We start from the raw sequence: 13,970 nt of genomic DNA, 5'->3' as shown, positions 1-13,970 counted from the left end.
TCCCTCCATTTGGGTTACCAATGAGTAATAGTGTTTGACAGATGGTTTGACACCCTGTGCTTGCAATGATCCTGCCTTTAAAGGAAATGCAGTCAAGACAATGGAATGGTTCCTGAGTATTTGTCATGCATTGTTCTCCATTGCATCTATGCAACATCCAGCATTTTAATGTAATTCTTAGTATATTACATTTTTTTCCTATTATGCTTCTTGTTTGCTTCTAAAACAAAAGACATTAAATTTACAGGGGTTTTAGAGACTTTATTTATGTATAAACAATTTAAACACTTTGCCATAAATTATCTTTGCCTGTCTCTATTCTTTGCTTAGCAGCAAATTAAAATTAATATAAAAACTCAATGAACAATTCATACATGTATAATACAAAAAAGTTTTGTACCAAAGTTCTTGTTAGACTTGTTTTTTATTTTTATTTTTTTTCCTTTTTCTTAGTGACCATAATGTGATTGTCTCAGTTTCTTGACCAAACAAACACACTAATAATTTTTTTCTTTTTAAAATCTGAAACAGTGATTGTGCCTTCTGGCTGATGTATGTACAGGGTGATCTGAATTGGTGCCCATTTGCAACAGTGTTAACACAATGCCCACAGCTCTACCAGAACTGACCAACAAACTACTGAATCTAAACAGACTACACCCTGCAACTGTGTTACTGTCCACAATGGAATCTTCAAAGACAAACAGAGTATGAAATTTATCAGTAGTGATTTATAGCCACAATTTCAAATTGAACTTTACACTCTGCCCTCTTTGAATAAGTTAACCTTAGGCCAGACAAAAGCAGGGTCAGAGTGCAAGTTCAGATTTATATTCCTTAATATATTTATGTTCCTATTTCCAGTGCTCTGTTGCTCCTGTTCTCCTTTCTTCCAGTTGCTACACACAAATCACCCCAGAAGTCATGTATTAAATGCACCTGTATTTTGCTTTTAAATGAAAAACCTCGAGAATGTTTTATCAAACAAGCAGCCTGAAGAATGTTTCCCATCAGCTGACTTAGTGGATGGTGGGTGGCCCTCTTGGATTTCTTGAACATTTGCTCACATGTGAATGGAGTGAGGTAATATAAGATGAGGCCTTCTTTTTCAATCTTTTTTTTTTTTTGTTGTGAAATTATTATTATTATTATTATTTTTCTTTAGACCCACAACAAGTGGGTAATATTTATGGGGTACTTTTGAACTTAAGTGACTTAAAAGTGTTCAGTCTGGCTTTAGTCCACTTCAGGATGTAGTTCTTAATCCCTTGAACAGCAGCATTTGACTCAAAAAATGTGAGCTCTCTTGCCACTCATTATCCCAAAGCAGCTCAGCCGAGTGCCCCCGATGGTCTTCATCTCCTTAGGAGAGGAGATAACAGTTGTAACTACTGATTCATCCAAGTAAGGATGACAGCAGATTAATTGGTTACCTCTTTCCCATTTCATTCTGTCTTAAGAACTGGATGTTGCTGCTACTGTCTGCCAGCTCTGGATACTGCTCTACTGGGAGCACATAGTATCCTTCATACCCTTGGACTCTCCCTGTGCTCAAAAGCTGCTGCTTCTCTCCTTCAGTCCACAGGCGGCTCCCCTCTTTGCCATCCCGTGCCTTCTGTTGCTCTTTGGCCCAGGCTGACCCCAAAGCCCGCTGCCGAGCTTGGTCCAGAACTCTAGCCTTTTCTTCATCCAGAGTGTCTGGGGTCAGACCATAACGTATATTAATCAATAAGGTGGAATATTGGAATTCAACGTTGGTAAACCTTCGAGTCCTTCCATTGATTAAGAGGGTTGGCTGGGACACTGTAACATTGACTCCACTATCCAATACTTTGCGTCCACTTGTCATGGCCAGGGTGACAAGATCACCATCAGAGGAGCCAATCTTGACGAAATAATGGGTGTCTTTCCCCTCAATGCTATAATGCATTTTGTCCAAGTAGTAAGCATTATTAAGCACTGAAGCGATTTTTCGGCTGTCTTCCGTTGCAGTGCTTGAAATGCCAGTGGTTACCTTGCCTTCCTTCACAGCAAACATGATCCCCTTACCTATAATCGGAGTAGTGGTTGCAAACCAATGACCTGCTTTTTCTCTACGACTGGCATGTAATTTTTTTGATATGACTTGTCCCTCAAGGGCCATGAAGGCTTGGTTGTGCCTCTCTGTTGTTTGCTGCACGCCGGTAATTAACTAAAAAAAAAAAAAAAAGACGGAGAAGGCATTATTGATAAATACAGACATGATGATTCTGCAGCACTGTTATTGCCCCTTGCTGTTCTGATATAAAGATACAAACATTGTCTGCTATTAAGAGGTGAAATGCTGCAGGAGCAATTAATTTGAGGAGGAGGAGGTCTTTAATCCTAGCTAAGATAAAATTTCAGATGTAAATATGAAAAAAATATTATGTTGGAATTCGAAACAAAAGTCACAATAAAAATCTAACCAGCTAATTCAATCCAATCCACCAGTGTTTCATTAGTTTTACTCTTATCAGCTGTGCTCGTTATTGTTAACTTTACAAAACAACAGGGCCAGACAAAGCATTCAAATATCCCTTTCACAAAAAGCATTGGCACAACCAGTGCATTCTAATTCTCCTTATGTTAAGGAATGGATACAAGATAGCAATAGCACTAAGCACTTTATATACCACTTCACAGTGCTTTACAGCCCTCTCTAAGCAGTTTACCGAGTCAGCATATTGCCCCCAATAATCTGGGTCCTCATTTTACCAATTTTGGAAAGAAGGAAGGCTGAATTAACCTTGTGCCTGGTGAGATTAGAACTGCCAAATTGCAGGCAGCCTGCTATCAGCAGAAGTAACCTGCAGTGCTGCACTCTAACCACTGCGCCACCAGGGCTCCTGGTGCGTTTGTTATCATATCTTGAAATGTCTTTAAATTCTACAAAACGTAAAAAAAATGCCTATAAAAATTGCAAGGCACTCCTAGATTACAAACCCAAAGTGTAAAGTTAAAGAAAACTATGTAGCCACAGAAAGTCGCTGCTTACCTGACCGTGTTCACATGCCTGTGATTCAGACAATTCATAAGAAGGCGGTACGAAGTACATTTTTGCTCTTGGGAAACCAGGTATAATGTTGCTGAGTTGAAAGCCAAACATCACTAGCCAGCTTTTCACATCTAAGAATTAAAATAAGCACATTTAGGAAAGGTGAAGATGGCTGGTACACAGCACTAGAATTGAATCTGGGCCTACGTATTAAAGCCAGGATAGGATCTGAAGCATTTTTTCTTGACAATTTGGACAATAAAAGTGTTCCAAAAAGTCAAATGATAAATATTGTGTCATTGCTGCAAAGAAGCAATTTGTAGGAGAGGCTTTTCTGAGTTTTGGCAAGTGAAATGGTTTGCATGCTTTTTAACTAGAAAAATCATCATAAAGGAAAGAAAAAAGTATGATATAGCTGTCATCCCCTCTCCCACCAATAAATATCTAAAACATTATTTATCGCACCATAGTATCTATGGTACAGTACAGGTAGTCCTTGACTTACAACCACAATTGAGCCCAACGTTTTTGTTGCTAACGTTTGTTAACTGAGTTTTGCCCCTTTTTATGACTGTTATTGCCACAGTTGTTAAGTGAATCACTGCAGTTATTAAATTAGGAAGATTGTTGTTAAATTAATCTGGCTTCCCATTGTTTTTGATTGTCCGCAAAAGGTGATCACACAACCATGGGATATTGCACCCGTCATAAATATGAGTCGGTTACCAAGTGTCTGAATTTTGATCACATGACTTTGGTGATGCTGCAACCGTCATAAGTGTGAAAGATGGTCATAACTCACTTTTTCGTGCCATTGTAACTTCAAACTGACACTAAGTGAACTGTTGTTTGCCGAGGACTACCTGTATTACCTTTCAATTTTTTAAAAAAAGTTTAGTTGTTCTAATAGGAAATAAAAAGAAGGAAGTAGAATAGCACAGCCTGGTTCAGGATTCATGTTCTATTTTGCATCTTGGAAAAAGGGTGTCAGGTGTCAGCAAGGGCTGGGTATGGCAGGCCATGGCAAAAGGAGAAGAAAAAGCAACAAGGCAGGATTAATAATTTGGGGTCAAGGAAACAGTAATTTTATGGAAAGTTATTCATTATGAAAATATGTTGACCAACTAGCTATCCAAGCCTGATTCTCTCTGGATGTTTGGACCTTCAGTTTTTTCAGCCAGGATGGTCAAAATGTAGTTTGTTCTTCTTTGGGGAAGCATCAGTTTAAAACATTTGTTGGACAGATTTTTTAATCCTTTTCATTCTGGCCATTTTTACATAATATTTCTATTGCAGCTGCCTCATTATATGCTGGTAGAATTTGATTCAAAGGCTTTTGGGATATCTATCTATATGTCTGTCTGTCTGTCTGTCTGTCTGTCTGTCTGTCTGTCTGTCTGTCTATCTATCTATCTATCTATCTATCTATCTATCTATCTATCTATCTATCATCTATCCATCTACCTACCTACCTACCTACCTACCTACCTACCTACACCTACCTATCGGTACCTACCTACCTACCAACCATCTATCTATACTCTCTTAGAATATTATATCCTAGATATAATGGATGATATTAAATATTTCTCTGACTCCAATAATTTATGTTTTAACTTTCTTGAAATATAATTCATTTTGCCTAACATTTAAAGTTTTTGTAAATTACAGTTAGCTGCATGAATGGGAATATTTCTTTTTCTTAAAAAATAGATGACATGTACCACATTCTGTTCTGAAAAAGATTTTATTGACTAGCTGTTAATTTCTTTTCTTGGGAGGCACTCATAAATAACTTAGCACTAAGTGGCAAATTAATACCAACAGAGTAGAATATTTACGCAACATGTGGAAGGAAACATTATTTTACATTTTAAGAAAGCCTTCTCCATTTTGGCATGACAGCTGGCATTGGGAAATTAGTGTCCATATGTACTCATATTAAAGTAAAAGAGTATTATCTATTTATAAATAATTAAAATGGAAACAATTTCAATAAATTATTCAGTCTTGCAAAATTTTGGATGAAAATATGTGACATCTCAGATGTGAGCTTGTAAAACAAAATTAGCCCATTTAAAACTTGTTTAACTATGATTAGGGGACTGGAGGTTAAAACATTCAAAGAACAGTTGCAAGAATTGGGTATGTCTAGTTCAGGGGTAGGTTCCGGCAGTTGCTGCTGCCGGATCGCTCATGGACGCTCTGTGCACACTTGATGCGTTCTGTGCGCACATGCACACTACAACAAAAATTGCTCTGGGTATGAGCAGAAGCAAAAAACAAGATGGCAGTGCCTACAGAGCTGCTGGGAGAACTAGTTCAGGGGCGTGGCAGGCCTGAGTCGCTGCTGGTTCCAGCAACCCAGGCTGCCAAGCTACTACTGGTTCGGCTCAACCAGTCTGAACAGGTAGGAACCCACCTCTGGTGTAGTTTAATGAAAAGGAGGACTAGGGGTGATATGATAGCAGTGTTCCAATATCTAAAGGGCTGCAACAAGGGGCCACCTGTTTTCTAAAGCTCCTGAAGACAAGAAGCAATGGATTAAAATTAATCAAGGATAGAACCAGCCTAGATCTTAGGAGAAATTTTCTGACAGTTAATCAGTGAAACAACTTGCTTCCAGAATTTGTGGGTGTTGTAACTCTGCAGATTTTTAAAAAGAGATTGGACAACCATTTGTCTGAAATGGTACAGGGCTTCCTGCTTGAGCAGTGGGTTGGGGTAGAAGACTTCCAAGGTCCCTCCTAACTCTGTTAACCAGTTTTTGGGTAGGAAAATTCTACTAGGATTTCTAGTCTCTGGACTATGCAATAGCTACACTGGCCTTGAATGAGTTTATTGCAGATCAAAGGCACCCTTTTCCCTACCAATACTGATTCTATACTATTATTAGAAGCCTGGTTAGTTTCTGTTTCTTTCATCGTTTTGTTTGCAAATGAAGTCCCAACAACCACTCTAACAAGGATTTGGAATCCTAACAACACAGTAACATAGAAAGTCATATATATATATTTACTGTGAGGACATAAATGCTTACAGTACTTCTGTATATTATTATTTGTCAGTTATAGTAATTTGAAGACCACTGAAATGGGGACAGTGCTCCTCTTGTTGGATATATCATCTTCATCCAACCAAATTATTTTCTTCATAGTGCAGAATAAAGGAGGCTTCAATCGGTGTCTTACTTTATTATGCTTCTATGTACATAAAAGGGCTACGGCTGAAATGAACAAAGCCTTTTCCTTTGAGACTGTCCATGCTTATTACGCAGTATTGTTTCCAGAAGCCCTGGAAAATTTTGTGCCTTTTAATAGAAATATAGATAATAATAGATAATAGATAATGGTTGATACTAAGTCCTTTGCCCTTCTCCTCCTGCCTGTTGTTCATCTTTCTGTCCCTGCTATGCTTGCCTTTTGTTCTGTTTTGTCAGTCAATGGGTTTGATGTTTACTGAGGTTTAATAAATAAATATCAAGCTATACTTTTGCTAGCTGAACTGAATAGTGTGCTTGCTTGCTGTGACCTGGCTTTAGAGATTTTATTTTAGTTTGTGATTAAAAACTAAACTGGAAGTTACCCACAGTTATTTTCGAACAGTCTAAATCCAAACTAAAAAAAAAAAAAAGATCTCCAAATAATAGAGAGCTAAGTAATGCAACACATCATTTTATTTTAGTTTTGTTATTGAATTCAAATCTTTGAGCTTCCCAGAGAACAAGATTTACTTTTGCTTCTGCACTTTCTATTAAATACTGTGTCAGCTCTGACCACTTTCTTTGCTCTCTTCTTTCTCAATTGGGGAAAGCAAATCAACTCCTACCCAGAACACTACAACCTATCACTAATACAAACCACTGGCTGACAAACATTGAACTATATCCTTAGCGTATGATTTATCTCAAAGCATTGCTAAATCCCCCTGAATTAAATGGCTGTATATAACAGAAGAAGCAATGGGATTGCATGTGCAAATTGGTGCAAAGTATCTTTACAAACTTTTAACATTTTACATTGCTAAGGTTAATTCACATACACGAAGTGTGATTCTTCTGCTCAATCCAAAAACAGTTATTACATGGATTAGCTTGATGCCTATCTAATCCTTGTGTATTTCTTTAAAAAATACATTTAATCATGTGTGCCTAAGTCCAACTGTTTCTAGCTGATCTTAAACCCACAGGACTGGATACATAATTACATTACCATTGTTCAAAACCATAGGAGTTGGTTCATTAACCAGTGCAATCTTCTTCCTATCCTGCTCAAAATGAAGAATTTTGAGTCTGTACTTGATATTAAAAGAGTTTCCTAAGAGCAAAATAGCATTCTTACACTTTTTTTTTTACAACGTTCCTTAGATTTCCAGACTATGAATTATTTCTCACCTGTCACATAGTTCTTTAAATCCAGTTCATTGCTGAGAGGATTGTTGCTCTTGAACATATACAAGTTGAATGGGGCAGGTTCCTTACCAACATTTTTCCACATTGTATAATCAGGAGAGGTCCAACGTCCAGCCAAAACATCATAATCTCTTTGAGTAAAGTGGACCAGTTTTGTTAAGGGATCATATAGCCCTCCATGAAATCCAATGACTATTTGGAAGTCAGGATTAGAATCGTGATAGATCTCCCCATAGGCTGTGTATTGCAGTTGCTTGATCATTAGACCGTTGATACTGAAAACTGCCAATGGTGTACCCGTATTATCCGAGGCAATATAATATTCTTCTCCACTGCTGCTTTCCATTGCAAAAAGATGACCTTGCAGATCATAGTACAGAGAGGTAATTTCTGAATTTGAGTGGTTATAGACATGTGTTATCCTAGTTGGGTTGTGAAGATCAGCATAAAAATATTGAAGGTGATGTCCCAGGTTAGTTTTGTAAGAGGCTCGTCTTCCTAATCCATCGTAACGGTATTGAACACTCCATCCATTTGCTTTATTATAAGCTCTTGTTAAGAGGCCCTTGGAATTGTACTCAAATGTGTCAGAACCTCTTTGACACAAAAAACCATCATCATCAATCTTATACTGCATATCACCTAGTCGCGTAATTCTATCTCTTAGATCATAGCGCAGAGGCATCAATCGGATACTGTTCCCAGGATTCAAGAGATGCAAGTTGCCATTTAGATCATAACTGTAACGCCAGTTTGGTCTGTCATTGACTGCCACACTCTGGAGCTGCCCATCTCCATCATAATCATATGTATATTTAGTTGTATTGGCATAAGGCCCCAGCTTTAATTCTCTCTTAGTTACCCTTCCCATACTGTCATATTGCACTGTCATCCAGTACATGAGTGATCGGAACATTTCATACTGAACTTCTTTAATCCGTCCGTGTGTATCAAAATGTTTGCTCAGTGTCATTACAGCCGTAGTGATTATTTGATTTATATCATAATAGATTACCCCAAATTTGCCAAAGTGCTCTACTTTGCCTGAGATTTCATCATAACGATAGAGGTCAACTGGAAGAGGGATCTCACTTATTATAGGCTTGATGCTAGCTATTCGAAAACTATTATCATGATAGGTATAATCAAACCTAGCATTGACCATACCTTCTTCAGAGAATCTGTAAATCTGTTTGTCAACCAGAGGGCCAATTTTACGATAGCGGATGGTGCAAGAAAAGCCCCCGCTCTGTAGGTTAACCATCTTCAGAACTCCGGTAGTTTCATCATATCCAAAAGTCACTGCTGTGCTGTCATACGCAATCTCCGACAACTTGGATAACTTCCCATATTTGTAGAAAACTTGCCGACCAGTTCCTAAAAAAGATGTTTTCAAAATCCTTCCATCATCGCTGTAATCAAAAATCACTGAAGCATTACTTTCAGGTGGGTTATAAATATTTCGAATATAGCCGATTGAGGTGTGAGTGCTCATGCTGTGTCGAGCTATACTTGGCATAGTGACAGCATGCAGCCGATCTGAAGAGTCATATTCAAAGATGTACTGCCGCTGACTTTGAAGGAGTAGCACCATAGACTATTGAAAAAACAAAGTCATATTTTACGTTTGGTTTTTTTTTAGTATCAAAAATATATCAGATGGGTATCACAATTCAACACAAACCATTAAGGATTCCTTTTTATACATGACAGTTACCAGCTACTGCTGCTATAAACATTTTAATGCATGTAGCTATTAATTCATTTGGCAGGACAAACAAAAAACAAAAAAAAATGATACACAATTGTAAAATAAATAATAGCACATTCTGTTCTATTTCATTAGGCTTGTAAAGAAATGTTAAAGTCCATATTGAATTCATTCTCACAAATTCAGGTTATCATATGCAGGCATTATACTATGTTGTATGCTACGCTGATATTACACTAAAGAGTACCACAATATTAAGCACACCTGTAAGAGTGCTTTGAATTTACTGTGGGTTTTTTTTTAACGATAAAGAGACTTTTTGCAATTCATGGCAGAGGCACACATAGAACCTGAAAAGTTTGATCACTCAATGTGTTACATCATTATTATTTAATTAGTAAAGCTCATATGTGATAGTTACTATCTGTTGGCACACAAAAATCTGATTGTGGCAAACTATTCTTAAAATGGAATTTCTTGCAGTTCTTAAAAGGAAGATGGTTCTTATAAGAGCTGACCTCACTTCATTTTAAAATAGAATGAAAGGATTTGTATTCCAAGGTTTTCAATTAGAGTATTTCAGCATATGTAATTATGTAATGATGTCTGCCTGCATACCAGGTACTCCCATGTAACACCTCTCCTGCGCGAGCTGCATTGGCTACCTGTGGCCTTTCGGGTGCGTTTCAAGGTGTTGATTCTCACCTTTAAAGCGCTCCATGGCTCAGGACCTAGTTATTTGCGGGATCGCATCCTACCCCATACATCCCTGCGACCAATTCGCTCTCACAGGGAGGGACTCCTCCGGGTGCCGTCCGCCAAACAATGCCAGCGGGCGACGCCCAGGAGTAGGGCCTTCTCTGTGACGGGCCCGACCCTCTGGAACGACCTCCCCCCTGACATTAGAATCATTACTGACCTCCGCTCCTTCCATAAGGAACTCAAGACCCACCTGTTCCAATTAGCTGGCCTGAACCAATCGCAATCATGATCTAATCCCTTAATCTTCCTGACTGGTTATTTTAAATTGGGGTATTTTAATTTGGTTTTAATCATTAATTAATCTAGGCATTATTGTACAGACTTATGTTTAATTTGTTTTATGGGGTTTTGTAATTTGCTGTATATGTTACGGTGGAAGACCGAAATCTGGTGAATGTCGACATTCACCGGTGAAAGACCGAATATTTCATTACATTGTTTTACATTCGGACCTTCACCGGTGAATGTCGACATTCACATAGTCGCTTGGTGTATGTCCGAAAATACCCTTATCCTCTCGACACCCTTACCCTCATCCCCTTACCCTAATACCTCGGCTCCTCGCTTCCTTTTAAGCGTCTTCTATTCGCGGAGTTTTTTTTTTTTAAACCTGCGATTCTTAAGAAGACACTTAAAAGGAAGCGAGGAGCCGAGGTATTAGGGTAAGGGGATTAGGGTAAGGGTGTCGAGAGGATTACCCTTATCCTCTCGACACCCTTACCCTAATCCCCTTACCCTAATACCTCGGCTCCTCGCTTCCTTTTAAGCGTCTTCTATTCGCGGAGTTTTTTTTTTTAAAACCTGCGATCCTTAAGAAGACGCTTAAAAGGAAGCGAGGAGCCGAGGTATTAGGGTAAGGGGATTAGGGTAAGGGTGTCGAGAGGATAAGGGTATTTTCGGACATACACCAAGCGACTATGTGAATGTCGACATTCACCAGTGAAGGTCCGAATGTAAAACAATGTAATGAAATATTCGGTCTTTCACCGGTGAATGTCGACATTCACCAGATTTCGGTCTTTCACCGTAACATATATAATGTTTTTTATAATGTTTTTATTCTGTCTGTACACCGCCCCGAGTCCCCTAGGGGAGAGGGAGCGGTTAACAAATCCAATAAAAATAAAAGTAAAGTAAAGTAATATCTATCTTAAATAATCTATAATCAAACAATTCTGGGTTGTTGTTGTTGTTGTTTTCCACCAAACAGATCAAATGAATGTGTAGCCGAGTTCTCCAGAACCAGGCAAAAAATAGGGACTGGAGGAGAAACAAGTAAGTTTTTTAAAAAAACAGGACAGGCACAAGGTCTGTTATATAAATTTAGTCCTAAGATTAAAGATACAGTGCATTAATCAATAGTTGTATGTGCTAGCGTAAGCTTATATCTAGCATTCGGCAATGAATACGCTGTTTAAGTTCTTAAAACACAAAGACACCCCAGTTATGATTTTTGAATTGTTTGATGTATAGACACGTATGCCAGCATCGGTAAATCCGAAACTTCAGTTAATGCAGGACTATAGGCCATACCAACAATTACCTACTTTTTCTAAGTATGTATAACTCCACACTTTTCCATCAGCAAACATGCGTGCAATAATCCTGCCTTGTTTGTCAATCTCAGTTCTTTCACTCATGGCACCACGCTGAAGCCCAGCCAACCGTCCATTTGAAAAATAAGAGACATTCACAGCAGCAAGTCCACTGCTGGGCAGCCAGAGGAAAGGACGTCCAAGTTGATCATAAATAATACGGAGTGTAAACTTCCGGTGATCATCGTATATTTTCTCTGTGCGAATGTTCCGATCATAATCAATCGATAGCAGATTTCTTCCATGGACCTAATTGAAACAAAATTATTAACAGTAATATACTGCTATACTGCAACCACAGAAGAAGCATTTGGTCAAAGGTAAAGGTAAAGGTTCCTGTCGCACATATGTCCATTCCCAACTCTAGGGGGCAGTGCTCATCTCCGTTTCAAAGCCGAAGAGCCAGCAGTGTCCGAAGACGTCTCCGTGGTCATGTGGCCAACATGACTAAATGCCAAAGACACATAGAATGCTGTTACCTTTCCACCAAAGGTGGTCCCTATTTTTCTACTTGCATTTTTACATTCTTTCGTTCTTCTAGGATGGCAGAAGCTGGGACAAGTAACGGGAACTCAATCTGTTATGCGGCGCTAGGGATTTGAACAGCAGAACTGCACAACTTTTCTGATTGACAAGCTCAGTGTCTTAGCCACTGAGCCACCACATCACCTGAGCATTTGGTAGGTTTGCTTAAATTCTGCAGAAATCTGGAGAATTTTTTTCCCCTGTAAAAGAATCAGTCACACACTGAAATGTGCATCTACTAATATATTGGTCTTTACTCCAAACTAATTCTTTCTGTGCAAGAGTGCCATACTTTCTTTTAATCGCAGAAGTAAATCCCACTGTATTTAGTTCCCAGTAACTTTAATTATACAATATACTGTACAATGCAACAAAGCAAGCAATTAATGCTGAAGAATTTGTATTCAATGCAAATATGAGAATACAGTTTTTAACATAAGGGTAAGAACTAGTAATAAATTTATTAATATAAATGAGCATATCTATTTAAAGCTAAATCTTTAACTCAGTACAATAAAATTTAAAAACACTGAGTAAAATCAGACCATAGAAATATTAGAACATAACACAAATACAGATTAAATAGTCAACAATCAGGGGATGAATAAGATAGCCTTTGAATTCTAGTTATAAATACTGTGGAACCACTGCTATTTTTTTTTCAGAATTAATAATCTATGTGAAAAGCCTTAACTGCCGATTTTAAACTTAAGATGGGTGAATTATTTGAAAAACACAGTGAGGTTGATATTTTTTTGAAAATATGCATTATGGTACATATATTAATAAATGATATCTTAAATTTCCAAACCAATAAGCCTTTTTTTCTGACCCAAAGATCTTCTCCTCAAAAATCTAAATAGAATTGAATTCTCAACAATGAATTTTCATAAGAATTAGATATGACAATATGCAAAAAAAAAGGACTTCATAACCACCTCAATTAATGGTTAGGGATTTTTCAGAATATATTTTCTAGCTTGCTCTTAAATAACCAGTTATTTAAAACCAGAGATAATGGAAGTGAATTCCTATTTGGAATTTCTGACAACTAAATATTTCAAAGTTTAGGTGCTGAAGAGAGAATATTCGGTAGGACCTATCTCTTTGTAGGGAAGGTGAGAGCTAAAATTAGATGTTTCACAAGTGAAATCCAAGAGAACAATGTTATATCGAACTTGAAGTGTCATGTGTCATATTGATAAGGAACAAATGTATTATATTTTCCAGTGAATTAATCGTCTTGGGAATAATTTCCTCACCAATTTTATCTGTGATGATTTTGTACATATTGTAACAAGCTTGGCTTCCTTCATGGATGCTACCAAGTTAATAGTTATTTAAAAAAAAATAAGTCCACAATTTCCTATTTTAATGAGTAGTTCCATTTCCTATGAAAAGCAATGAGGTCCTCTCCATTCAAATATGACTTTGCTTTCATATTTGAATTAATTTGAATACTTTTATCCATGACCAAAGAGATCTATTTTTAAAAGATTATTTTTTGCTGCCTGACTTGTTTAATGAAGTACAGCTGTTGAAACCACTGTTACATGAAGCATTTTAAAAGAAATTATTTAAATGGTGAACGATTTCCCGATTCTAAACATTATTTAGAGAACGTTAAGCAACATGGTACTGAATTTACATTTATATTGTAGCTATTGTTAACCGTATTATTCCCAAATCTATAGTTTCTGTATCCTGGGGACTCTATATAATGCATATCTGATCTGAATTTTCTTCCTTACACTTATATCCACAAATGCATATGAAACAAGTGATTTCATAGTATGATAAGATAATTAAATATTAATCAAAAACTTTTATATAACTTGAATATAACAATCCATAAAACATATCTTTATAAATATAAATAGAAGACATGCCTTCAGTAATAACATCCCACCCAAGAAATCCAGGTGGCTCCCACCCTCATGATATTCACGA

General features: G+C 37.4%; 1 protein-coding gene across 2 annotated transcripts in view; it reads right to left on the bottom strand.

The window, feature by feature from the left end:
* Window positions 1-252: 252 nt before the first annotated feature.
* The window catches only part of TENM2 (teneurin transmembrane protein 2), a 1,011,554-nt gene continuing 997,836 nt past the window's right edge, over window positions 253-13,970 (bottom strand). For both annotated transcript variants that reach the window (XM_081934447.1, XM_081934448.1), the window contains 4 exons: window positions 11,448-11,744; window positions 7,410-9,024; window positions 3,017-3,147; window positions 253-2,191 (listed from right to left, as the gene is read on the bottom strand). In XM_081934447.1, coding sequence (XP_081790573.1) covers window positions 1,430-2,191; window positions 3,017-3,147; window positions 7,410-9,024; window positions 11,448-11,744 — 2,805 coding nt within the window. In that variant the 3' untranslated portion in view covers window positions 253-1,429. The remainder of the gene's footprint in view (window positions 2,192-3,016; window positions 3,148-7,409; window positions 9,025-11,447; window positions 11,745-13,970) is intronic.

Source organism: Natrix helvetica, assembly GCF_964273705.1.
Source record: "Natrix helvetica genome assembly, chromosome: 1".
NCBI classification, from domain to species: Eukaryota; Metazoa; Chordata; class Lepidosauria; order Squamata; family Natricidae; genus Natrix; species Natrix helvetica.
The sequence above is the reverse complement of the archived record's forward strand: the minus strand, read 5'-3'. Positions and strand labels throughout refer to the sequence as shown.